This window comes from Rhineura floridana, chromosome 11 (genome assembly GCF_030035675.1).
Source record: "Rhineura floridana isolate rRhiFlo1 chromosome 11, rRhiFlo1.hap2, whole genome shotgun sequence".
Lineage (NCBI taxonomy): Eukaryota > Metazoa > Chordata > Lepidosauria > Squamata > Rhineuridae > Rhineura > Rhineura floridana.
Window position 1 is genome coordinate 20,813,324 of NC_084490.1, and position 27,044 is coordinate 20,840,367.

Here is a 27,044-nt window from a genome sequence, read left to right on the forward strand (position 1 = left end):
ACTGCACGTTCACAAGCCGGGAAGAGGCGGTTCTGGGTCAGGCCTTGCCCTCTCACCACGCTACATAACACCTAGTAGCCAGCCACACGTCCTTACAGCGTGCGCGCAGGATGACACGTGGAGCTGTACACGTGTGAAGCGCCCACCTCCCAGGCCCTGCTTTCTCTCCTTCATTCTCTCATTCTAGTAATTCTTCTCTAGCCTCTGCCCCATCCTTTCATTCCTTTCCTGGCTCCCCCTTTTCCCGCTCTTATTCGATCTGTTCAACCATCCCCCCACGCTCTCCCCCCTTTTCCATCTGGAACTAATTATTCTCTCTGGGAAAGGAACTTTCAGGAAATTCCATCCTAGGGTTGGGTTGGGGGGGGGGCAGAAGAAATCCCTTTTTCAGCACTTTCTTTTCTGCACCTCCCTCTCCGTTCTGAGTTCCATAGTCTCTTCTTCCGACCACATCCCTGTGTGCGTCCGTCCCTTAAGGCCTTTGCTACGCTTTATTTTATTTTGATTTTTCCTTCACGTAATTCTTTTCCAAAATTTGTCCTGGTATCTCTTTAAGAACCAGACGCGAGAAAGCAAGGGGAAATGGGCGAGCCGTGAACACGCCCCACCCTTTTAACCACTGCTTTGCCAGAGCTGTAAGCGGAGTTGAGCTGCCGAGTTGAGCCGAGCGGCTGGAACTTTACTCGCGAGATGGAACAAGGTAGGATCACTGCTGTGCGGGACTCGTGGGGTCGGACTCCTGGGTTCCTTTTTTGGAACGGGAGCGAGGAGGCTCTAGAACAGCGGGATACCTTTACAAAAGAGTGAGGGATCTGAGGAGATGGAGGAAACGGGCTGGGAATCCTGGATTCTCTGGAAAGGTAGTGTAGCCTAGTGGGTTAGAAACGGAGAGGATCTGTTGAAGGAAAGTGGGAACTAGTGGCTGGCATAGAGAGGCTAGGGAGCCAGGACTCCTGGGTTCTCTGGAAGGGGAGAACAGACTTGGGTTCGAACTAGGGTGTGCAAATTGGAACAATTCCTCCTTGGACTAGTCAGTGAGTTGAAGCCACACTGGACGGGAGCCTTGGAAAGGCTATAGTAGTGAGTTAGAACCGGGTTGCTGGAATCAGGAGCCTGTAGTGGTATGAATGCCGCTGTGAAGTGTCTAGATACCAAAGGAGGAAAGCAGAGACTCGGTCACGACTCCTGAGTTTCGTACTCACTATTTGGTTGAGAAAGGAAGTGTGGATTGGAAGTGTCTGTGTCCCAAGGATGACTAGCTGTGAGCAAACGGGGTGAGCAATGGAAAAGGGGCTGTAAACAAAAGGAGAGAAGTTGGTCACGAAGAATCCAAAGGCGGAAGACATCCAGTTAGGGAGAAATGGATGTCGAGCAATGGGAAGCCGGCTTGCGCTGGAGGGACCGGAATAGGAGGGGGGCCCTGCACCACTGCACGTACATGCTTGCAAGGGAACACGTGTAAATGTGCTTGTGCAAAGAATCCAGTCTCTGTCAGGAAAGCTGTATGTTTTGGACTGAAAGGTTCATGTGTAGTTTGGTGTGTTCAAGATTGTGTGGGTGAGCTGTGATGTACATGGCTGGCGCATAGGAAAGGTGAGTTGCGTACAGTGAGGTGGGGCAATAAACTTTCCAAAGCTTTATTTTTATGTGGAAAATGTTCCCTTTCATAAATTCATTAATGACAATTAATGGGTGCAATTGCAATTACAATCTTAGGCAAGGTTGGGAGTTTCTGATTTCTAAACTTTGGTCACTACACTCAAATACATTAAGCATACTAAATTTAATTTAATTTGCAAATTACCTGAATTTTCCCATTCAACATTTTCCAGAAAACCCAGATTGCTAGTTATGAAACAGTGTACACTTGTATGTAAAAAGCAGGTAAAAGTTTACACTTGCGGCTTACTAGACTGGCAGTGCACTGGCATGCAGAGATGTTGATTTTCCTGTAACGATTGTGTGTGCCTGCAAAATTACTGCTCTGCATTTGGAAAGGCAGTTCCATTTTCCCAGGCAACAGCAGCCCTGTTGGGGCACAGACCTGTGCTGTCCCACCCATGCCTTTGAGGATCACGTGGCAGGCGGCATGTTCGAAGTGTCTTCCAGATCTCCAGGGCAGTTCGAGGGGGCGCGGTGCCATGGATCCTCCGCTTGTTATATAAATCTCGATTTCTGTCACTGCTGTAGGCCTGCTGATTGAACTGCATCATGTGATTTTTGTTCCTGCTTGCCTAGTTGGTTTTTTGTTTCTTTGTGGTGTTGCTGCTGCTGCTGATTGATTTTTTATAATGATGTTGCTGATGTTAATTTAGCTATCTTTTTTTAAAAAAAGACTAGTTTACAGTTTTGATTCTTTATTCCTCACTAATTCTCTGTATGCACTAGGCCTTGCTTTTTTTCCACAGAAAAGGAAAAGTCCTTCTTTCCGAGGTCCTGCTTCTCACCCCCTTATATATCAGAAGAGTCCCGCAGGCTCAGACCAAAGTCCCATCTAGTCCATCATCCTATTTTCAAGAGCCACCAGCCATATGCTTTTGGAAGCCCACCAGCAGGTCAAGAAAGCAACAAGTGTCCCCTGTTTGTTCCCAGCCTTTGGTTCTTCAGAGACAGACTGCCTCCAGACATGGAGGTTCTATTTTGCTAGCATCACTAATAGCCTTTGGATTCTGCTGGGCTGTTACACATGCTGTGCCTTAGCATCATGCAAGTAACAAAACACGCTCTTGCTGGCACTATAGGCTCTTGTCAGGGGAAAGCCTGTAGTTCAGTGACAGAGCATCTGCTGTGCATGCAGAAGATTCAGGTTCATTCCCCGGCATCTCCAGGGGGGGCTGAGAAAGTGCCCTGACTGAAACCCTGGACAGTACCTGCCAATCAGTGTAGACAAAGCTGAGCTACATGGACCAGTGGTCTGACTTGGTATTACGGAACTTCCTTTGCTCCGTACTAACACTTGACAAAGGTGAGCGAGCTGTTCAATTCCCTCTTTTTAACAGAGAAGGAAAACTGAGGTCAAGAGCAAACATGTTCTCAAAGCAACCAGTATGCCTCTGGCTGAGCAGGGAACCACGGCCAAGTTATTTATCTACTTCTAGAACACCATCAATTAACACTCCACTTAACAGAACGGCATGAACAAATCAGACAGACCCCTGCCCCAAGGAACTTACAGTCACAAGCTGGACATGCTGTCCACTGCACCACATCCACCGTGCCTTGACGTGATCCAGGACACCTCATCCCAGGATCCAACCAATCACTTCCACCCCATCCTCATTCCTAGGGCTTCTTCACATGTTAGCATTTGACGGGTTGCTTGACTATATGGACGTTTTGATCTGATTCAGCAGGGGCTGCTCTTTAATTCCAACAGTTTCCTACATATAAGCCCCTTCAGTGTACAAAAGCACGTGTCTGGACAAAACACTGTGCATATAGGTGGAAGTTGCTGCAGCTGAGCATATCTTCCGTGCATATCTCCACAGCCTGTCTGACAAGTCTGGCAACGCTTCCTGATTCCTAGTTCCTTATTTGCACCCCAGGAAGTTTTGGATTACCCCATTCATAATCTTCTGTGAACAGGTGCTGCCTTTAAGTTGCATCTGTTCTCTCTGTACCTGCTGTGTTAAATACTGTAAAGAACTCTGGACCAACTTTAGGCGTGTGGAAATCTCTGCATACTGTGTTCCCACACTTTTCTTGTACAAAAGTAACTTCCATGTAAGACTTTGATAAAGTGGCCCTTGGCTTTCATGGATTAGAACCCATTCCTCTTCCAGAGAGTTCAGGAATTGTACCTCACTTTCCTCCATGCGCATTTCCAACCCATGGAACATAAGAAAAGCCTTCCAGATCAGGCCAGTAGTCCAGCATCCTGTTCTCACAGTGGCCAACCAGACGCCTGTGGGAAGCCCGCAAGCAGGACCTGAGCGGAACAGTGATCTCCCCACCTGCGACTCCCAGTTAAAACTTGCTAGACCCAATTTCCCTCCAAGTTACAGACAAAGCCCTGAAATTTTTAGCTGTGGCCTTCTCGGTCTAGGCACATGGCCTCCCTGTTCCATTTTCTCCCATTGTGGATGGAGACCAATCAATGAGTCACATTGCAATGCATCACTGACGCATTGGCATGTGGGGAACTGAAAGTAAACATTTCAGATACTATAACAGCAAACTGAACAGCTAAGACCCTGATAGCAGGAACATCCATGGGTGGAAAATGCCATTGACTTTATTAAATTGGATCAGGAGGGTTAGGAGTCAGCACTCTGGGGTTCTCTGATGAATATCCAAGATTGTTGAAGAAGGATTTGTTATCCCTTTTTAGGAATAAAACACACACACACACACAGTTCCAGTAAACTTGTAGAGGAAACATTTATCTTGCTGATTGCTTTTTCCAATAATTAATTTAAAAAATCCTTCCCCCACATCCCCAAAGTCTCCCATTTTTTGCTTATTTTTATCTTGCTGGTTAGTGTCTACCTCCACCCTTAACTGGCAATTCCTTATCACTTCCCTAATATTTAGCCATGCCCATGCGTGCGTTTGCACAAACGTCTTTTAACTCTTTCTTAATCTAGTCTCATTAGCATAATGTTTTCTTTCCTCATTGAAACTCCCTTCCTTCAAACCTGTATCAAGCCAGCGCAGTGCAGGGTTTTCAGAAGGCCTTGAAGATCTGTCAGTTCCAATTGGCCTTCCAGGAATGATGTTGATTGGGTGGGCTGTGGCCATGTTTACTTATGTTTTTCTGGCTTTCTGTACTTGTGAGGAAATCGGCTGAGTTGTTTCTGACTTAAAATCTTTTGTATTGACTGTTTCTTTCTTGTTGGTGTCATGGTTGTAAGCTGCTTTGGATGGGCATTGTTCCAAAAAAGTTGCCTAAAATATTTTAAATAAATAAAATTCCTTCTAAATCAAGACGGGTTATAGAAGCGATGACCAAAGTGTGGTCCGTGGGCCAGATGCAGTCTGCTGCTTTACTTCGTGCCGCCTATTGTGTCAGCTGAAGTCCATTCTTTAGATGTAAATAGTCCAATAAGAGAACCAGTAGATTTTCCCTACACTGTTTTTAGCCAAAATTCCATTCCTAAAATCTGAATTTTAGGACTGTTCCACCACATATGCATGAGACCAACCTCTTTAACAAATGCTCACGTCTTTTATCTGCTGTTCTAGTTGTCTTCTTTTATTAACATGAGTAGCATTCAAAGGCAACATCCCCCTTTCTCTTGCAGTCTGAAGTGATGTCATCTGTTCTTCTGTCTTGGGACTCTACCACAACATTTATTTATCTATTGAATTTATATCCTGCCCTTCCTCTCGAAGTGGCCCAGGATGAAAAACATTTTAAAAAATTAACAAAAAGAAGCAAAACATACTAAAAACATTCCAGAAACACAATGACAATGGAAAACATTCTAAAACACAGTTAAAATATTCTAAAACACACTGTATTGTGTATGTGCATGCACATGTCTGTCTTGACATATTGGGCATGATGAAATATGAGCTGTCTGTTAAAGCACTATCTGAAGTATCCTACAGTTAGAGTAAGGCCAAAGAAGATGCCTGGTGGTGGTGATGGGGGAGGAGAATAGTGGCCACTGTCTCCTCTGATTGCCCTCTGGTTTCTTTCCCTGTTTTGTGTGTGTTGTTTTGGTGCCTCCTTCACTGTTAAATATAAGCTTTGAACCTGATGCTCATAAATGGAGATAAAAAGTTCTTGACTCTGTGATTTATTGGTATGTGCAATGACCCCCTTCACCCCTGCATCCCACATACCAGCAGAGATTTGTCTCTCAATTGGATATTTTTTAAAGCTAACTGATCTTTCATGCAGTCATTCCTCCCCTTTTAAACCATTCATCTCCAAACTCCTTTCAACCAGCCCTCCTCCTCCCAATCCTCACTTTTTGTCTATCCCCATTGCTACATCAATCCATCTATACTCTGGGACTAGACATATCTTTGCATCTGACTGTGTCTATCAGAGCAAAACCTCTAAAGAGAGGTGAGTAGGACTGGGATGAAGAACAGACTGGCAGCTCCGCCTGTTGATCAAAACCCCTTCTTCCTTAATCCTAGGTGTGTAAATGGCTTACTTGATGGCAAAGATAAGTGTGCCTCTAGCTCACATTTAAGTTCCAGCTACCAGTTATTCAGCTTAAAACTTGTTTTCAGTGCTGATGATCCTGAGAAACTGATAATCAGCCACAGATTTATAACAGAGAGGAAAATGCCTTTGACCATGTGCAGAATCCTTGCACCATAAAGTAACTGCAATTAAAAAAATTTGCCCCTCTTGGGCCACATCTGGGAATAAAGTGAAGGCCACTGGGTGCATTGCTTGCTCCATGGGGAAGGAACTCCCTGCAATAAGAGAGCCTGCACACCTAGAGAAGCAGCTGCAGTGCAGCCTTCTCCCTGCTGCTCTGCTTTTCTACTTGTAGGGAGTCTTTTATATGGGAGTTAGGAACTGATAAGATGGAGCAATTCATCAATCCTTCAAGTATCTGTTAATTTCTTCTCTCTTATGCATAGTTCTTGCATATTGTTGTGTGCCAATGAGATGCAAGTTAGGTGCCAAGAAAACTCAAACTATGCAGATGTGATTAGACTGCATGATGGGCATGCTTAATTCTGTAGACTGTGGTTGAGTTTTTGCACACACAAAAATTGCACTCTCCACCACCCATAGAGCAGTAAGGAGCAATTGTGTGGGCATGATGAGGCCATGAGAGGAGGGAAAGGGAATAATGTATAGTGTAGAAAAATGGGAACCTTCTGCATGCATGTTAGCAAAAACAATCATGAGGGCTAGAAACCTATTTTGTTTTTTTAATGAATGTTGAGGTTTTAAATTTTAATTGCAGAGAATAGCCTTGGCTTTATCCATAGTTGAAGCCCCCCCCCCACCAAGTAAGTTCCCCATTCCTCTTGGAATACCAGTCCTGATTGATCTTTCCATCTCCAGCACTCCATTATATCTTTTGTATGTCCCTTTCTGTGATTACAGAGTTGGACTGGGACCTGGGAGGCCAGGGTTCAAATCCCCACTCAGCCATGAAGCTCACTGGGTGACCTTGGGCCTGTTGCTGCCTCTCAGCCTAACTTACCTCACAGGGTTGTTGTGAGGATAAAATGGAGAGGGGAACACCATGTACACCACTTTGAGCTCCTTGGAGGAAAGGTGGTATATAATAGTAATAATAATAATTAGCAACTACAACTTTTGCTTCCTTCATACTGATAAACCCATGCCCCATTGTAGCCTAATGCATCCTTTGACCCCCTCCTCAGTCTTCCTCCATCCCACCATCTTGTTCCCAGTTGCTTTTTCTGTGTGCCAGTCCACCATCCTCCCCTTTGGTTTCTCTCTTTCCAGGCCCCCTTTCCCGTCGCCCTACGTGCCACTTTTGTTTTAAAGCCACATGTTTTCTTTCTCTAAATTCTCCTCTTTGCAACCCTCTGCTATTTCCCCACTCCTCTCCAGCACATAGCCTGGTTTCCAAATCCACCAACCAAGTCCGGAAGTTCAGGAATGCAGTGAACTTTATAAGGCGACGGAGGGTTTTTGTGTTTTTTAAAATTTCCTTTCCCCTTTTCTTGGAACAATATTTTTGGCTTCTGGATCCCAAACTCTCTGTCGCATTGGGGCTTGTGTCTTTTTCTTTGGGGCAAGGGGTTTATTTGGTTTTGCTTGAGCTTCTGACATCTACAATTTCATCTTTTTAATGCAGGTATAAATAAATAAAATTCCGGGCCACCACCCAAGAAGGGAGGAGTGAAAGTAAGGGAAGAGGAGAGAGAGAGAGAGAGAGAAAGGGAGTGTGAGAGGCGGACAGATGAAAGGAAAGAGGAAATTTGCTGGGGATTTCTGAGAACTGCGAGCGAACTTCCCGCACCTAGCAGGACAAACTGGCGACAGGATCCAGCTTGGAACGCCAGGAGGATATACACACTTTGTGGCTCTGGTTCACTTGGCACTGCCTCTTGGCGGAGGCAGCGGATCGGGGCGACTACAAAAGCAGGAAGAAAGACGGGACAGTCCTGTGAGTCACCCGGAGGAGCTGTGGGGGAAAAGGACATTGGAGTGTTTTCTCTGCAAAGGTGAGTTTCGCTTGCTCTCTTGACACCTTCTGGGGCGCCTGGGATGGCTTCTGGCTGGGTACTTGGGGAAAATAATGTGCTGTGCCAGCTGACAGATCCCAACCGGCTGCTGTAAGTCAGAAAGGAGAGAAGTGGCCCTGTAGCACAGGAGGCCGTCTGAACTCCTGAGTTCCCTGAGACAGGAGCGGGGTCAGCAGCAGGGAACGGCAGCAAACCAGGAGTCCTGGGCTCTCCACAAGAGGAGGTGGGATTTAGCGGGTTTGAGCCGGCAGGCTGGACACTAGGACTCCTGGGTGCATAACGATGGTCTTTAGCCCTTGGGGGCCTCACTACAGGAGGAGGGGAGGAAGAAGCCACCTTTTGTGTAGCAAAACGGGTGTGGGTGTCTGGCAGGAGGAATGAGTGAGTGGCCATAAATCAAACAGCGGCTGGGCTGAGAACAAGGGTGGGCCTGGGCTGTGGCTAAAGTAAATAGGGCCCCAGCCACACTCCATTGCCTGGGCTTCTTGACACACTTTCCCCAGCAAATCAAAATTTGTAGCTTGCAGGTAAACCTCCCCCCCTTTCTTGACCCCCCCCAAGAACCAAGGAGTCCTGGCACTTCCCCCTCCCTCCTGCCCACCATAAACCACCAGATCTTACTTCCCTCCCTAGTGAGTGGGGGGGTCCTGGCTCTCACCCAGCCGCTCCCTGCCATAGCCCACTAGATTCTACCTCTCAGCCAGCGAACCCACATGTCCAAACACCCACTCTAGTTTCACTGCCAGAATCCCTATTAGATCCTATTCCTGTCCAAGGGGAGCCCTGACTTCCAGCCTCCCCCCCCCCGCAACCACTTTGCAGCCACTGGATCACCATTTCCTTCCAGGGAACCTCAGTGTCCGGGCCCCTTTTATGCACAGGCTAAATTGCTCTGCCCCCATCACAGGCCGAGCCAGAGTGCTCCAGAGCCTCCCTTCCCCAGTTCCAAGCCGTTTCCTTAACCCTGGCCATATCTGAGCCTTTCAGAGGACTTTGTTTCATTTACTGAAGGAAATTCCGTCATCGTCCTCCGGGGCCTGTAACTGTATCTGTCATCCGCAGAGAGAGGAAACATGGAGGGAAAAGGGAATAGATATATTCTCCCAAGAGGCTGGAGAATAAGCCTGTCTGGGTCCGTGCCAGGACCATGTCACCCTCCAGCCGTGCTGGATCTCAGCTGTTCGCTGTCTCTCGCTAAATTCTTGCGTGCACAATTGATGCGTTTTAGTGCACGCTGTCTGTCTGCCTTCTCTGAAGAGTCTGCTTTTGTTGTGAGGGGGTATTGTGGCATTTCCCTCCAACCCCGCCAGCTGAGATCAGCCTAGAAAGTTTCTAGTCCGCAAACTCCCTCCATCTACTTATTAGCCTACCTGTCCATGCAGTCTGTGTTGGTCATTTGGGGTCTAAAGGAAAAACAAATCAATTTTCCTAAAGCTTTTCTTTCCGATTGCCTGGAGGTGATCCTTCATTTGACACAAGTAACCAGGCAAGCAGTTGTTGGAAAGCTGGCTTCATGAGTGCAATCCCTTTTACGCCTGGGGAAGTATGATGCTTCCCCTCCTCCCCCAATGGCCCCGCCTCCAAGGTAGATTTCTCAATGCCATTGTGGTTGCTGTATGCAGATTTGTAGCAGGTGCTTGACACATCTGCCCTGGACTGCAGTTCATGACATATGAGCCATTTCTCGTTTCCTTCCACTGATTGCCTGTGCTGTGCCATTTAGTGAACTTCCATTGTTGAGTTTTTAAAGGCACCTTTTGAATTTTTACCCCCGCTCTGCCTGTCCTGGCACTTTGTTATATTTGCATAAATGGGTTTGCATGCTGCAGCTCAGAAGAGGGGGACCACGCATCTACCCAGGTATACCCAGGTGACCATGCTGGGCTTCCTACTCCCTCCCTTTCTGTCTCCCCTCTCCTATAATCCAATGAGGCATTGCACTATTGTTGCTGACTTAGGGTTGATGTTTTATTATTTATGGGCATTTCGGGGTGGATAGGATATGCCAGTTTGTTGCCGGTCATAATTTTCTTTTGCAGCGATCGCTACATCCCACATTAAAAATGATAGCACTGATTTGGAATGGGACCTTCCCACATGATCAGGCAAAGGCACTCAGCAGAAGATGCACGATGCAGCCGCTTTGGTCACTTCAGCAAAGCTGCTGCTGTGCCTGCAGCGTCAGTGTGCCTATCTTGCTGAAGCTAAGCAGGGCTGGGTCTGGTCAGTGCCTGGATGGGAGACCATCTTGCAACTCTGTCTACGCTGGCTTGAACTGTCGCTAAATGAAACGTACATGGTGCATCACAGAGTAACTTAAAGAATGAGAGAAGCCAGCTCTCTTCCCCCAAGGAGTTTACAATTACAGTTTTGACAATGAGGGAAGGAGGCGAGACGAATGAGGGATGAGCATGTGAGGGCCGCGCAGCCGGAGCTCTTTTTAAAATAAGGCCTTTCCACACACTCAGATCTCACTATCCCTTTTTAAATGTTGGAATTTACTGGCCTCTGCAAAAATGATCTGTTGGGGGTTTTTTTTCTGGTGCTTTTCCAGCAAGAAGCTCTGCCCACAGCAGCTTATAATACATTAAGAAAATAATAAAAGCAGCAATTCATAACAAAAGAGAAACCGTCAACATATCAATCTGTTCAGCATGAAAAATAGTTGGGACAAAAATTGGCATTAACTGCACAATGCCCAGAGTTGAGGAATGCACTTCCGAGGTATGACAAAGAAGAACATTTTATCTAAGTGTTGGTGAAACTGAGGGAACAGGCGAAATACAGGATAGTTTGCAAAACGCTGGCTTCTATGTGTTCATGTTTGGAAAGAAAAGTATGTGAAAAGTCAACAGTTTACGATTATCACTTACTTTTTAATATCGTTTTAGATTGTTTCAAATAACATATATATGTATTGTGCTGCATTGGCCTATAGGCCTTTACCTGTGGTTGTGTCATTTGAATACACATTTCAATAAAAAAAGTACAATTCCCCTTTTTTGGATAGGATCCAGTATTTCCTGATTCCATGCGCCTAAAATGCTTCTGGCATCTGAAGTGTTAACAGCCGGCTAGAAGTTAGTTAGTTATTCTTTATTTATATCCCGCCATCCTTCCAATACTGGAACTTGCGGCGGCTTCCAGATAAAGCACATATAATTAAAACATACAGAATCTACATTAAATGAAATTAAACTACATCCAATATTAAAACCAATCATATTGCTAGATAAAAAAGATTGGCAGCCAGCTATCTTTCTGTGTGCTGTGAGTACGGAGTGGTGTCTAGCGGCTCAGAGGAAAGGATGCAGGGAGTCAGGACTCCTCGGTTCATTCCTTGCCTCCCAACGTGTTGGGCTTCTCTTTCTCCACCACCTGTGCTGACTCGCCTCTCTGCCTTTTTTCCACCTCTGTCAGCGTTTTCTGATCTTGGAGGCAGGCAAAGACCTTGTCGGCATTCTCCTAACTTGGCTTCATCCTCCTCTGCCTCTTCTGTGTCCTCTTCCAACCCCCCACCCCACCCCACCCCACCCCCAGTTCTTGCCCAGGCTGTGTCTCCTACCTCCAGTGCAGCTACCTTGTTTCCCATTAAAACATTGTTATTATTACATGAATCATCTCTGGCTATTAGATCATCGCACCTTAAGGGAAAGTTCTGCAATGTAGGGCATACACAAGGAGAGAACTCAGGAGTCCCACCTTGCTGTATGTATTTCTAAAGCACTATCAATGTACCTGGCACAGTAGAGTACAAGAAAGGAGGTCTCTGCCCTGAGGCACTTACAATTGGACATGAGGGGAGGGAGATGGAGGTTAGGGTAAATGGGAAGAGAATGTGTCGGTTTCAGTTACCCAAACTTAGGCTCAGTCCAACCACTATTGAAGCAAAGGACTGGAATTTTTTCTGCATTTAAAACTGTGGTGTCCTGATCCTGTTATCCTCGGCTGTAATCGCAACGAAACCCTCTCGGAAAGAAGTAAGCAAAGATTTCCAGTTCCTGCTTTCCCCCATTCTAGCCATCTAGTTCCAGATCACCTCAAGATCTTCTTCTCCATGCTCCAGATCCTGCTCCTTCTGTTAAGGAACCCAGGTGTCCTGAGTCCCGGGTACCATGACAACCTAGGCGTTCCTTGTTCTAGGAACTGGTTGAACGAGTTGTCCTGTGGACTGTGAGTGGGATCATAGCATCCTAAGGTGAGCCTGGGACAGTTCTTACATCTCTTCCATCACCCATCCCAGGCTTTGCTTCTGAAATCTCAGCCACTAATGGGGTTGGGGTGGGGTAGGGTAAATCCTATATTCCTAATCCCTAGTTTCTCTGTCATCAAGCCAGCAGAGTACAGTGGCTAGTATGTTAGAGTAGGTAGACAGATGTGGGTTCAAATCCCTACTTGGTGATAGCCATGGAATAAGTAACCAATTTTCTGACTAATGTACCTGGCAGGGTTGTTGTGCTAATAAACTGGGATAACACCATGTGGACCACCCTGAGCTCCTTGGAAGATGCGAAGGGTGGGATGCAATAGACATGATAACCTGTCAAAAATAAAAGTCAGTTTCCAAGACCACTGCTATTTTTAAACAGTTTTTTAATTTAAAAAATGCAGAAAGGATTTGCAGTTTGTATCTTCACAAAGCCCTGTGCGGTAGGTCATTGTTTTCATTTTGAAGACGGGGACATAAGCTGTAAAAGACTTGCCCAAGGCCAAATGATGAATCTGTGGCAGAGATTGGACTCGGATCCACATCTCCCAGCTCTAACTGGCAGACTATGTTGGCTCTAATGGAAAGGTTCCCTTCTCTTTCTCACACATTTCTCTCTTTCTTTCTTCCCAGATGCCCATCCTCAAGCAGTCCCCTGTCTCCCACTCAAAGAAGCGGCCACGTCTGGATCGGGCGATGATCAGCGCCCCCTTGGGTGATTTCCGGCACACGATGCACATTGGCCGTGGTGGAGATGCTTTTGGTGACACGTCTTTCCTCAGCAACCATGGGGGCTCCAAGGCCAATGGGCTGCCTCCTGATGTGTCCGTGTCCCCTGGGGCCTTCTCTAGTCCTGGAGATGTTTCTGGCCGATTTGAACTGTTGTCTCCCCCTGGTAGCGGGAATGGCTTAGTTCAAAGCCCAGCAACGTCAACCCCTGATGGCAGCTTTGTGGTACTGCAGCACCCAGAGGCGGCAGAGCAGCAGGCACAGGAGCCCCCTAATGGAGGAGACTGGGACCTGCAGCAGCAGTTCTCCTTGGCGAGCCCCAAATTGGAACATGCTGAATCCCTTCTCTCTTTCCAGTTGGACTTGGGGCCTTCCATCTTGGACGATGTGCTTGGAGTGATGGACAAAGACTGGAACAGCATCAGAGGGCAGGAACAGGAAGTGCTGAGGGTTGAAAGCTCCAGCCCAATGGGGCATCCCCACCAAGGTGATGGTGGTGAAGACGACGATGAGGATGAAGGGCCGGGCTACAGTTTTGAGGATGAACAGGATGAAGAGATTGGACTATAGGAAGGAGCAGTGGTGCTGGTTTTGTTCACTGTGGCTTCTCCAGTTCCCTGCCCCCCTTACCCCAAATCTCCTTCAGTCCTCTATTTCTGCAGAATTTCTCAGCCCTTATATTTGTCACCAGCTGGCAGCCCAAACATGGTTTGCAAACGACTGCCGGTTGACCCACTGCCTATCTATGCCTGCCCCGCCCACCCAAAGGAGCCATTTATTTCAAAGTGCTCATGACTGAGTTCAAAAGTAAAATGGACAGAGTCAGACAGGTTGGCTGCACCTCCAGTGTGATTCTTGCTGTCTCCCTTCCCTTGTGAAGGAAAATCAGTGTGCCGGTCTCTGGAAATTTCAGGTCTGGCAATTGTAAGTTAATAAAGGGGAGAAGGGAAAGGAGTTTGGCCCTCCACCCTTGTGATCTGCCCTGTGAAGCTGCGTCTGAAAAATGGAATTGCAGTGCACATCCAAGAAACACCTGTCCAATTCTTGTAGTCCCTCCCTAGGCCTGGAATGGTGCAAATCTTTTGATGTACTTAAAAATGCATTTGTTTTAAGCTGTCTCATTCAGTGTTCTACTTTGGTTCCCCAGACTTTATTGAACTACAGTACCCATCATCCCTGACCACTGGCTAAGCTGGCGGGGGATGATAGCAGTTGTAGTCCAACAACATGTGGAGAACCAAGGTGGAAGAACACTGATACTGTTAGAAAGCCTTCTGGTCTGTCTCTGACCTTCCACTTCTCAGTTGTTTGACAACCATATATCGGGCTTGCGCCAGCTGCATTCCATCTCTTGTACTCAACCGTTGATCTCTCTCCCTCTCTAAACTTGGAACAGCTTTCGATACGAGTCGGAAGGACAGTTGGGCTCATCACTTGACGGATGGGTTGGACATAAGTTTAGCAAACGGCACGCTGATGGAAGGCTGGGCAGACAGCGGAAAGAATGCTACATACTCATTTTGATGCATCTGTCAGTCTCCAGCTATTTAGCCAGTCACCCTACAGTTTTCCTACTCAAACTCTACTCTGTTGGAGTATTCAACAGTGTGCAAGCGATGCATCTATTTATTCGCCTGCCCAACATTCTCTTTTCATCTCATCTATCCATTGATCCCAGAGTCCTTTCTGTCCAGAAACCTGTTCACTGGTGGCTGGTTTCTTAGTATGGCAGTGTATCTATGTATCCAGCAGTCATACTGCCAACATTGCAAGGCCTCCAGGGCTGGCCCTACCATTAGACAAAGTGAAGGGGCCGCTTCATCCAGCAGATGCTGAGGGGAAGCAGCAGCAGCAGCCCTTGGCTGCTGCTCCTGAGCCCTTCCCTATGTAGCCACTTGGCCTGTCCAAGGTCCCTTAATCAGATGTGGTGGAAGAGGCTATCCCATCTTCAGTGTTGAAGTAAGATTCAACTGCCAGTTCAGTTGTCTTCTGTATGTGGAGTCGGGTGGGAGGGCGGATCTGCCTCAGGAAGTAACTGTCTGGGGCCAACCCTGAAGGGCTCTTGCTGGGGGTTACATGCCCTGCTGTAATCCAAGACTGTTGGGGGAGGAAGTCTGTTTGGAGAGGACTTGCTATTTTGGGAGGAAAATAGATGCTATTTAGGGTGGAAGAAAGGAGAGGAGCCACCTTGCCTAACCACTCAAGTGACCAATCAAGAGAAGATGGGCTGAAGGAAGGAAGGAAGTATGTTTGGGGCATACTGTTGAGCAGACTTGTAAACAAACAGTTGTTTGTTTACATTTCTCAGAATTGTTGAGCAATCCACCTGGTCACCCGTAACAATTGCCTGCAGGTGACTAAGCAGAAACCCTTTTGTATGTTATAAGACAGGCTCCCTCCCCCCCCCTTTTTTTTTCCAGTCTACCATCATACCAAAAGTGACTAAAATAGGTACATGTGGGCAAGCTGGCTAGAACATTGCGTGTTTTTTATGTCCTTTGTGTGTCTGCATGCACATGTATTTTTTTGCAGACTTATTTGCAAAGGACCAAACTGGGAATGTGCAGGTGGAAAAACAACCCACATCTTTTTGTTTGTCTTTAAAGCTGTAATGGGGTCAGGAGTGCATCAACAGATTGCATCTCCATCAAACATGAACTGGACAGCCTTCTAAATAAGATGCTTTTAAAGCTGGATGCAATTTAGTGGACTAGAGGTGATAATAACTGGAGAGGAATTTACTGGCAGATACTAGCTGACAGACCTTTAGAAAAGCCTCAAAGCATCCTATACCTGTGACCTGAGATCCCGTTATCCCTTAACCTTCTGTCCCTGTGTTAAAAATGACATTCCATTGCAGATGGGCTTGCCTCCCTAAACCAGCCTGCATGGTTATTTGTTGGCAGAAATTTTAACTCTGCCTGTCTCCTGAGTGTCCGCACAGTATTGGTTGGTCAGTGGTAAGCAGGGGAACAGTTAAGCTATCCCCTTACCCAAATCATCCATGCCTCTCTCATTCCCCTTCCCACTTCTCCCTCCAGTGCTGCCACTGGTTTCTTCTCCATAACCTTGTTTATCTGTCATCGCACTCCTGTTCCAGTGTGATGCCACAGTCAAGATCACCTTGCATCAGCAAGGTGCCTTAAGAGTTGGGAAAAGATTGGCTTTCAGTTCGTTAGGTGCACACTTAGGAATGATTTAATCCAAGCCGGGGTTGTGTTTTGTTTTTTATGTTTAAATCCTGTGTACTTTCTCCAGATGCATTCATCACAATTGAAAGGGTGTAACTGGAATGTATGTGCCCTTGCATGCAGTCTTTTGATTTGGTCTCTTCTCACCCGCTACCAAAATTATTAATTGCATTGCCCAAATGGGACCGACCACTTCTTGCCCTTCCGGCATAATGGGGGCCAAGGCTTCACTGTGTCTCTATGCAGGTGGGATGATGGGCACAAGTATGTTCTCACTGCCAACTCTGCCACTCCTACCTCTTATCTATAGATGGCCACCACATCTCTGGTATGGGAAGGTGCCAGGCATTTTGTTCAGCCCAATCTCTGCTCTCTTGCAAGTGAAAGGAGGGGATTTTGAAGGAAAGGGTGGGACTAGGAAGGACTGTTAATATGGCCACCCCACCATGAACTTCACGCGTTGCAGCGTTATCTCAGCATATATGGTGATAAGGCTTGCCAATAGTTTATACTGCATCTTCCAGCAAGGAGCTATGTTGAAGATGGAAGCAAGGATGGTGGTACTGGGGCTCTTTGGAAGAGAATTTGTGTGCACTGTGGGGGGCTTTTGGGGGGAGGGAATGACCTAGGGCGATCAGGGGTTCTCTGTCTAGGAAAGGAGGGGAGCTTTGATGTGTTAGGCAGGTCAAAGGAATTCAGTTGAGTTTTGCAAAAAGGGACTAGAGTAGAACTAGTCAGGATGGAAGTGCTGTTCCCATGAATTTTCTAGACAGGGATGGGGAAATCTGCAGCCCTCCAGATGTTGGATTTAAACTCCCATCAGTCCAGGATGGCCAATGGTCAGGGATGATGGAAGTTGAAATCCATCAATTTCTGGAGGGCCACAGGTTCCCAGTCCCTCTAGAATGTTGGTTTTCAGCCCTGTGCTTAAATTATGGGGTGAGGAAGGCAAAGCACTTGGGTCCCCAGATGTTGCTGGACCACTGACAGCATGGTCAATGGTCAGGAATGATGGGAATTGCAGTCCATCAACATCTGGGAACCCAAGGTTGAAGAACACTGAGGAACCTTAATAAAATCCACAAGCTTCTCCCAATGATTTCAGCCAAATAACACCCCCACTGTAGCCTTCTGAAAACAGAAGTGATGAGGTCTGTTACAAGTCGAGGGGAAGATCCCTTTATAATTTAAGCGCTGCTTCAGCCTGTTGGATGTGATCTACATGTATCATTTATGGGGGAGTGAGAACTGCTCATGGATATCGCTCTTCAATGAATATGCATTGGGACCCCAAAAAAGAAGTGGGTGATGAAGGTGGAGAAGAAGACAAGTAGAAATATGGGTGGGGTTAGGAAAGGGGAGAGAGTGAAGGTATGTCTACACTACACACTTTAAAAAATGATTCTACAATGAGTTTCACTTTCATAGCTTCCCCACCCTAAATCCTGGCAACTGTAACTGTGCGTGGGTGCTAAACAAAAAAACACCCCTCTATAGGACAGCTCTACCCAACCCCACATATGCTACAACTCCCAGTGTTCCCCAGGGAGAAGGGGTGATGATTAAACCAATGTGTTTGCAATGCAGATTTGCTCAGAAGAGGAGAGGGTGCACATCCGAAAAATGTCATAGGATGGGGCTAAACGTGATTCATGAGTTTGAGAAGGACCAAGCTCTAGGACCAAGAAGTCTTTCAAATAGAGAGCTGGGATTCCTGTGGATTCCTTCTCTGATGGGAGTGGACAGGGGTGGGTGGGAATGGGTGGTGACGCTGAATAGTTTTAAAATATATTTCCTATATTATGCCTTAACTTATTGCATAACCTCCAATTGTCCTTCCTTCTCACTGTGGACTGTGTTTTTTTTTTAAAATGGGAAATGTGAAAAATGATTTCCTGCAGTGACATGCATCAACAAGGTCCAGCCACTGACTGCAAAAAGAGATGAGGGCTGGACTCTGGTTTCTGTTCTCTTGGGGGGGGGACCTTTCATTGTTAATCCTCATTTATTCACCCCCAGGTTTAAGCCTGAGCCTTCGTTCACAGATCCTGCTGCCTTTTTACATTCCCTGTGATAAGGCAGCAAGATGGTTCTATATGTACATTTATTATTTTATAATAGCTTATTTTATGGAAGCCTGTGTAAGAAAATGTCTATATAGCCCTTTTCCTTCTCTACATCATGTTAATTTCAATCCTACTAGCAGTTTATTTGTACAGCAACCAAAGTGTTTGATATCTCTTGTAATTAAAAGCAAATTAGTTTTGGATGCTTTTCTTGGTCTTTTCTCCCCTCAGTCCCTCCCCCCCCGCCCGCGTTTCCTGCAGCACTTACTGTTAGTTGGTTCATCTGGGTGACCAGTAAGGTGATTCAGTAGAATCTTCATGGGGACTGAACCCATTGCTGTTTGTCAGCACAATCAAGTGTGGGTGGCCTATCAATGGGTGTCTCCAGTCAAAAATCTTGTGTGTTGATCGTCGTGGACCGATCTCCCTACATAAAACAAATTCACGCACAGGCGTCTTCCAGATGATTACAGTAAACCCAATTCACTCTTTCCATTTTAGTTAATCAAAGCTGAAAGGGTGTGGTTCTCATACATGCACCCTTAGCTGCACTCATTGCAAAACGTAATAGTCTCCATTGTACAAATGAGATCTAACCCTTTTGCCTAAGGACTGCCTTATGCTGGCCTGGATCAGTGGTCCACCTGGTCTAGCACTGTCTACCGTGACTGGCATCTGCGCTCCGAGGCATCAAGAAGAGAGGGATCTTTCTCCAGCCTGTTACCTCCCAAAACTTTTTAAGTGGCGCTATCAAGAAGTGAAGTTGAACCTTTCTGCATGTAAAGCGTGTTCCACTGAGCTATTGCTCCTGTCTCTGCCAGTAATCCTCTTTCTAGTCTAATACGGCACACAGGCCATGTTCTCCTGCAAGGCAAAGGGATAGGGATAGGGAAGTGGAAAGACTTATAATACAGCTACAATAATCTTAAATTGTCCACCCTTGTCTAAAGCAGAGCACTATCTCAACATGCATGGTAGGAAGATTTTTTTTTTTAATTTATTGCACTGGGGAGGGGGAGCTGCTTGTTAATTAAGTCCCTCCTCCTTTCCAGTTTCAGTTTGCCACTAACATCATGCAGCAGCATCCTTTTGATTAAAAAAATGTAAATGTACTACCTTCAAGTCGATTCTGACTTATGGTGACCCTATGAATAAGCTTTTCATGGTAAGCGGTATTCAGAGGTGGTTTACCATTGCCTTCCTCTGAAGCCGAGAGGCAGTGACTGGCCCAAAGTCACCCAGTGAGCTTCATGGCTTTGTGGGGATTTGAACCCTGGTCTTCCAGGTTGTAGTCCAACGCTCTAACCACTACGCCACACTGGCTCATCCTTTTAATTATGAAGACTTAAAAGAGAACTGGTTCCCTTCCTGATTACTGAAACAATCCTATTAATATTATTTAGCCAAGAATTTGTTGCCCTGTCACTGCTGCCTGAAGGGGCTGCCAAAACACTTGGAGTTTTTCAGTATGTATACTTGCCACTGAATGTGTATTATCCTGTCCACTGACATCCTGATCAAGTCAGTGAAGTTCCCTTTCAAAATAAAAGAAGGTGTGGGAGGGGGGAAACTGACAAGGCAAGGCAGGCTAGATCACTGATTGCAATGGGGGTGGCAGGTTTTGCATTCAGCTCAGTAAAATGGGCCCTCCCCAGCTTGCTGATGCTGCATTTTGGCATTTGCTACAGAGCTTGAAGGCCAGAGGCTTGATTTCTCAGCAACAGGGATCTGATCAAAGCAAAAACATTTGCTCATCATGCTTCCTGCCGCCCCCTTCTCTCCCGCCCGCCCATCAACTCCAGCTGTAACACATCTCTCAAGCCTTATCTGGCATTCTGGTGCCTCTGTTTGCTGGTCGATCCCAGCTGTGAATTTCCTGCCAGCGGATAAACAGATCAGGGGCCCTCACTGACAAAATCCAGGCCTGACAGGATAAAGGAAACCGCTGCAAAGGCAAACCTGTGAAACGCTCCAGCTGGGGGAAGAAAATCTATGGACATGGGAGTCCAGCCCTCAACCTCCCTCCAGCCCTCCCCAGTCAGTGAAGTCTCCAGGCCTGGACTCAAAAATGTGTCACAGAAAATGAGCGTCTGTCTGTCTTATTACTTTTCTTCTAGAGAGCACAGAATCTTATGCGCTGATACAGGCCCTATTCCAGAAAGATTACAGACCCTCATGTTTTTCAGCACCAGTAAATCCCCCCCCTTTTTTTATTTTGGTTCTTATGCTGAAGGATTCTGGAGTGGTGAGTGGCCCAGTCTGAAATGTGTGGAGCCGTAATTTGCCTTAACCTGTCTCAAAATCTCCACTTGAGCCTATCCTCTTAGGAAGAGCTGGAGAAAGTTATAAAGACTGATGCATCAACTGCTGTGAGTAGGATCCCTGTGGGCCACTCGTCAAAGGCAGTACGAGTCACCCTGCTGTACGCTAGTTCTACTTCTGTGCCTCACTGCATTATTTTTTGAACCTTAGCTATTGGATTCAACTACCACCCAGACATTGGTGGTGGTAACTTAGAAAAAGTGGGCGGCAAAAAGAGATGGAAACGGGGGTGCCTTGTCCCCTTTTGGCTTTGGTGATGCTGGCCCCTGTCCACTGCCAGCATACAGCCACTGAAAGATTACCCCTATGGGCATGTGGTTCTTGACAGATAAAAAGTTCCCCACTCCTGATTTAAGGGGGCAGCACGCAGCTCAAGTCCTGTGCCTGCATACAAAACCCACGGCCTTCATTCTAACACTGAATGGATGGTGGTCTTTAGGAGGGGGCAGATCAGAAGCAGGTAGGACTCAGGAGGATTCCTCACATCCTTGTGCTTCATGGTAATTAATCCAGAATAAGTGCCTTTTATGCCCATGACTACACACCATATATTTAAAGCACTTCCCCCTTCCAAGAATCCTGGGAACTGTAGTTTATTCCTCTCAGAAGTACAATTCCCAGCACCCTTAAACCCTACGGTGACTAGGATTATTTTTGGGGGGGGGGGGAAGGAATGTGCTTTAAAGGTGTGGTGTGCACGCAGCCCCAGTTCTGCAACTAGAAGTCTAATGCAGATTAGACTCCCCTCTTTGGCAACAAGCAGGCACCGAGAAGCAGGTTCAAGAGTGGCTCTGCCACAAGGTAGGTCCGGTGACAAACTGGGCCTACAATGTAGGAGTGTGCCATTTTGCCCCACACATAAGCCACCGTAGGCCCCAGTTTCATCCAGGAGTGCTGAGCACGTGCACTGAAAAGGCAGGCATCCTCGTACAATTGCTCTAAGGTGGCATCTCAAAATGGCGGTTGGTCCAGTCAGCTGAACCTGTACTGAGGGACAGACAGCAGGCCAGCTCTGTCCAGCAGGAAGTAGAGGTGGCTGCCTGGGGCAGCAAAATACAGGAGGTTAACCTCCCTTGGTACTCCAGGCTCCAAGAGACTCCAGGCTAAGCAGGATATCTCAAGGAGTTCCCCTCTTGCCCTAGAGCCTTGGAAACACAAGGTCTGAGTACAGTTGTGCCCCCTTCTCTCTCTCCCTCCCCTCCCCTCCAGCTGCTTTTTTGTCATCTCCTAAAAGGAGCAATTCCCTTGTCTGAGGGAAAGAGGAGGTATGTCAATTGGGAAAATCCCTGAGGAGGAAATGCAGTTCTCCCCACCTACAGCAAAGAGAGACAGTGTGTCAAAATAAATTTTCAGGAAGGACCTCAAGCAGGGGTAGTCCAAGTGATGATCTTCAGATGCGATGAGACCACAAGTCCCATCATGCCTCCTGACCGTGTCCTGGGTGGGGACTGATGGGAGCTGTAGTCCCACATCATTTGGAGGGACCATGTTGGTTATCCTGGCCCTGAGGACTGGTGTTGGAAGGCCCTTTGGTAAGGCAAGCTCTACCCACCCTTCCCCACAAAGCCTATTTTTCATTGCAGCAGGTTCAGGGGCCTCTCCTCACTGGGCCCCTTTCTGGGGTGTGGACCCTCAGCAGATGCCCAACGATGCCAACCCTCAAAACTGGCCTTGTGGAGAGTGAGGCTGCCAGACCCAAACTGGCCCAAAGATTAAGGTCAGCCCTGGATAAGGTGTGGCATGGCCTCCCTTTTAGCAAATTGTATGTGTGTTTCCAGTTTCTAGTTAAAGGCGGTGGTTAATTTCTTCAAAAACTAACAAACAGGCCATGCCAGCGCTCAAACCGGTCTGGGAACACCACCGGCTGTTTTCAAACCTTTCTGCTTAACGCCCGAAGTGTGGGAATTGGCTGATTACTCAGTAGTGAAGAAATGGCACTCTGCCCATGCTCGGGGGCACCTTCCTTCTCTTTTTTTCCATTACCGCCCCTTTTGTGCCAGGCTCGAGCTCCGGCACCAATTAAACCCTGGTGAAAGCACTGGCGTACCACCGCCTGTTTAAAGGAACGACGTGGACTATGAATAAGGAAACTGCGGGATCGTCGCCCTCTGCTGACCTTGGAGTGCAAATGGTTCAAACCCTCTGCAAAAATAACCGAAAAGAATTGTGGGATATCAAACTCCCGCCCCCTTTTCGCCTCTGTCCAAGAAGAAAAGCGCAGTTAACGCGAGGAGGTGGGGACGAGGGGCTGCTTTTGCAAGTTACGTACCCGGACCGCGAAGCTGCTGACTGGCTGTAAGTGATTTTTCTAATTCATGATCTCTTTTCCTGCCGTTTTTGAGTCAAGAGCTAGATGCGGAATTGACACAGGACCTTCCTATAACGCTTTCTTTTATACAGAGCCCTTCCAGACGGGGGCTTTATATCACAAACGAGTCATTCAGATCCACTCGTTCCTGGGTGCATCGCTGGCAAATTAGCTTCCACGCATTCCCATTATGTCAGTCATCACGGCTATCCATGGCTATTCTGCCACTCGCCGTCCACACCACTAGGGTAATTCGACGGGATGTATCTGGGCTGTGGCTTTATTTCTTTCTTGGCCCTCCCCTCAGTGTCTCCTCCCGAGCCCTCTGGTATATGGACCGTTCGGGGCATGCATGTAGGTATTTCTGTACCTGTGTGTTCATACTTTTAAAATAATGATTCCCAGGAAGTAGGGTTGCCAGGTTCAGTGACTGATCCTGTATCTTTTGGAGAAGAGAAAGTCAGCCAAGTGCAGGTGTTCTTGCAGCCCTGTAATGGGAAAAACCACCAGGTGGAATTCTCCCTTCCCCCTGCACAACTTTTAAAGATACAGAAGACCTCTTGGAGGCCGGGCCTGGCAACCAAGAGGTCTTTAGTATCTTTAAAAGTTGTGCAAGGAGAAGGGAGAATTCTACCTGGTGGTTTTTCCCATTACAGTGTTGCAAGAACACTGCACTTGGCTGACTTTCTCTTCTCCTAAAGATACAGGATCAGTCACAGGGACTGAACCTGGCAACCCTACCAGGAAGAGCACAAGAGTAAACATTACCAGCCTTGTCCAGCCAGTTACGGGGTTTCACAAAGGGCAAAATGGAGACTTGAACTTTTTTTAGGTGGGGGGGAGCAGACAATATCACCCCCAACAGCATGTCTTTAATTATATTGGTTTTTTTAAATTAAGTATTAATTGTGAGTAAGCAGCTTTGAAAAATCAATCTTGGCTGAGAACCAGGGTAGGGATATAATACATTTAATTATAATAAAATTTACATCGGGGTCCCATGTGGCAGGGCAGGATTGAAAGTAGGTCCTATGTCCAAAAAGGTTGAGTGATCTACAGAATCCACTCATTGTAAGGCTGTGTGGGTGGGGCGATGTCAGGCCTCCTCTTGTTCTTGAAACTTTACAGGTCCATTTTTTTTAAGGTGTTGGTGGTGAGGTTGCAGTAGAGAATTTTGCTTGTCTCAAGTCCCTACATTTCTTTTATTTTTAAAAAAATATTTATTATTTTTAACCAAAAACAAAAAAGTTACAGGCAATTGCAAGTGTAAAAACTTGGCAGGGAATGAATGTGTAGCTTGTAAAAATCACATGGGAGGTCTGAAGATACAAGGGGGATGGGGGGGAGTGCATCGTTTACTGCTGCTCATTGCAGCATCTTACAGAACCAATCATCATAACTGGTATCTTTGAACAGATCAAAGTTCACATACGTTTGCTCAGCAATTCCCGTAACAAGCCTGTAAAGGCAAGTCAGTGGTATTGTTTCCGTGTTGCAGATTGGCCCCAAGGGCACTCACAGGTGAGCTTGAGTGTGTGTGGAGTCCCTCAGCCCCTTCCAAAGTTTTTCAGCGATGGCATATCTCAGAATGGCCCTCTTTTTCCAAGACTCTGGTTATTCCAATAATACTCCCCACCATTGACAGTATTGTCCCAGGGACAGCATGTGAACCTCTTCAAGTTCTAAATAATTCTGTTTCTTCCATAGAGTGATCCCCATTTTTAGCTATGGATGAATTGGTTCTCTCCCCTGAAAAGGACCCCACTGACCTTTCTTCTGATATACCCGTGGAACCATTGGTAGCCCCTGATTCAGTACCAACTGAGCACTCCCCTGCTGAGATCAACACCCCATGCCGATTTTTCCTAGAAGGACGTTGCCGCTTTGGTGCCCGCTGCCGGAATCATCACCCTGGTGACACTGGTAGTGCCTGTCATTTAGAAGACCCCAGACCCACCCACAATCCTTTTCCACAGCTGCCACTGGGCAAGAAGCCTGCAATGAAAACGGCAGAGGATGTTATCTCTCGTCTGCTCTGGGACACTCAGGTGCCAGCTGAACATTTCTCTATTGGTTACCTTGACCGGTTCTTAGGGATACTGGAAGAGCCTTTTACTGCTTTCTCATGGGAGGATCTAGCTTCAGCTGGACCTGGTATGCTGGCTATTCCCAAACATAGGATCCAGTATTTCAAATACAAGACTCTCCTGGTATGGGACAAAGTGAGCCGCACAGATGACGTCTTTGGGTCCACAGGAAGTGGGAGAACCATCTTGGAAGTCATAAAGGAAGAAGAGGAGGCAGCTGTGGCCATCAAGGAAAAGCGGGCTCATGGCCGTTCTTCAAATGGAGACAGAGAAAAAGAAATGGGAGTTGTAGGACCAGGAATGATCCCGTGCAGTGGAGAAGAGACGAACACTGGTCTAGCTAGAGACAGAGAAAACCAGACGAACAGGAGAGTTGGTGCACAGGACATAGTCAAGGCGCTTGGGAAATCAATGGATAATTTGGAATTAGTTGGAGGGACACGTACCATCCTAGATGAAAAGGTGATGGCCAAGGAGACCGAAAGAGAGGTAGGCGACTCAGTTAGGGATGGACATTCCATCAAGGAAGGAGAAGTTCCCAAGCACATCTTCAGCATCACAGAGGAAAATGACCCAAGCATGGAAGATGAGGAAAACCTGACTTTGCAAAGCAGGGAGTGGGTACACTTTCCCCATTCTAAACAGCGCCCCACTCATTTCATAGCTATCCAGGTCACCAGTCCAGAGATACAGGAAGCTGTGAAACGTTTCCAAGGGGCGCTCTCTGAGATTCGGCCAGACTTAGCTAAGTTCTGTGTGCCTTTGGCTACTTTACATCTCACACTCTGTGTGCTGTGTTTAGACACCCCAGAAAAGATTTACAAAGCTTTTGCAGCTCTCCAGGAGCTGCGAGCCAACAGCCAGCGGTTGTTGCCTCCAGCCTTGCTTCTCTCCTTCCATAGGGTTGAGACTTTTCATTCACATGTGCTTTACATGGCACCAGCAAATACGCTAGAGCTTGGGTTACTGGCCCGAACTTTGGAGAATGCCTTTAATAAGAAGGACGTGACAGTGATTCATCCTCCAGACAAAGAGAAGTTCCACTTGACCATGGTGAAGATCCCATCAGGAAAGGCAGAGCTACAGCTGCCAACAGACTCCTCTTGGATTCCAACTATTAATGATTTAGGAACACAGGCAGTAGAGGCGCTGTGCTTGTGCGAGGTGGGGAAAGGTAGGAGGACTGATGGGTTTTACACCACTGTACTGAAAGTAGATTTATTCTAAGAGAACTGTTATCACCCAGCAGGTACACATCGTTGCTGTCAATATCCACTCTATGGGAGAAGGCAACTAACAAACTTGCTCTGAACACTAGTCATGACCAAAGTCCTTTGAAATGAAAGGGATTCAACTGTACACTTATTTCATTGGATGTTTTTCATGACTAAGTGAGGATTGTAGGCCACTGTGTCTGTTAACATGCAAGCAAGAAAATGGGACACAGTATACCTGACTAGGGATACATGCTGTGGCTCCAAGCTTGAGGTCCAATACATCACTCTCCCACCCCACATGTAGTGTAGCATCTCTTGCTACTTAGCATAGCTAAGCACACATTACACTCTCTTGCATGTTGGTTTAGAAACATCACCATTAATTTCATGTACACTGCATATATACACTGTATATTTCAAATATGCATTAACAGATTAATTCTCTAATCTGCGTATCACACACTTGAAGTAACAAGATGAACAATGAAAACTGGCCCTTTACTGTCTACTAATGGATACTGGGGTAAAGTGTCTAAGAGAATTGCAAGTGCCGTCCGGCACTTTTTCGGGTGGTCCGAGGTCTTTTGGGATCTGGCCTGACAGCAGACTTTGAACCATCAGTTGCTCGCTGTGAAATGTTTGTGAGGCGCTTTGCAGATAAAATTGCTCACATTCGGATTTACTTGGACTCCTCGTTAATTACAGTCGTGGCGTCCCCGTTGCTCCCTCTGGTCATTTCTCCATGGATACTTTTCAGCTTGTAAAGCCCGAGGATGTG

At 46.8% G+C, this 27,044-nt stretch overlaps 2 protein-coding genes and 1 long non-coding RNA gene across 7 annotated transcripts; 2 read left to right on the forward strand and 1 right to left on the reverse strand.

The window, feature by feature from the left end:
- The first annotated feature begins 144 nt into the window (after positions 1-144).
- On the forward strand, positions 145-18,533 carry CDC42EP5 (CDC42 effector protein 5). 3 transcript variants are annotated; one of them, XM_061590374.1, is made up of 3 exons: positions 145-700; positions 7,749-8,118; positions 12,980-18,533. In XM_061590374.1, the coding sequence occupies exon 3, from the start codon at positions 12,980-12,982 to the stop codon at positions 13,643-13,645; it is 666 nt and encodes a 221-aa protein (XP_061446358.1). In that variant the 5' UTR covers positions 145-700; positions 7,749-8,118; the 3' UTR covers positions 13,646-18,533. The 3 variants fall into 3 exon arrangements, with proteins under 3 accessions (XP_061446358.1, XP_061446359.1, XP_061446360.1); XM_061590375.1 differs by lacking the exon at positions 145-700 and adding an exon at positions 1,346-1,593; XM_061590376.1 differs by lacking the exons at positions 145-700; positions 7,749-8,118 and adding an exon at positions 12,046-12,337.
- LOC133366849 (uncharacterized) lies at positions 12,716-23,237 on the reverse strand. Of its 3 annotated transcripts, none has more exons than XR_009758487.1 (3): positions 22,924-23,237; positions 18,601-18,759; positions 12,716-13,602 (listed from the first exon to the last, which is right to left on the reverse strand). It is a non-coding gene; the product is annotated as an uncharacterized LOC133366849 (long non-coding RNA). The 3 variants fall into 3 exon arrangements; XR_009758486.1 differs by lacking the exon at positions 22,924-23,237 and adding an exon at positions 22,572-22,762; XR_009758488.1 differs by lacking the exon at positions 22,924-23,237 and adding an exon at positions 22,531-22,762.
- On the forward strand, positions 22,831-26,948 carry LENG9 (leukocyte receptor cluster member 9). Its single transcript, XM_061590373.1, has 2 exons — positions 22,831-22,949; positions 24,670-26,948. Exon 2 carries the CDS (start codon positions 24,690-24,692, stop codon positions 26,274-26,276), a length of 1,587 nt encoding a protein of 528 aa, XP_061446357.1. The 5' UTR covers positions 22,831-22,949; positions 24,670-24,689; the 3' UTR covers positions 26,277-26,948.
- The last annotated feature ends 96 nt before the right edge of the window (positions 26,949-27,044 follow it).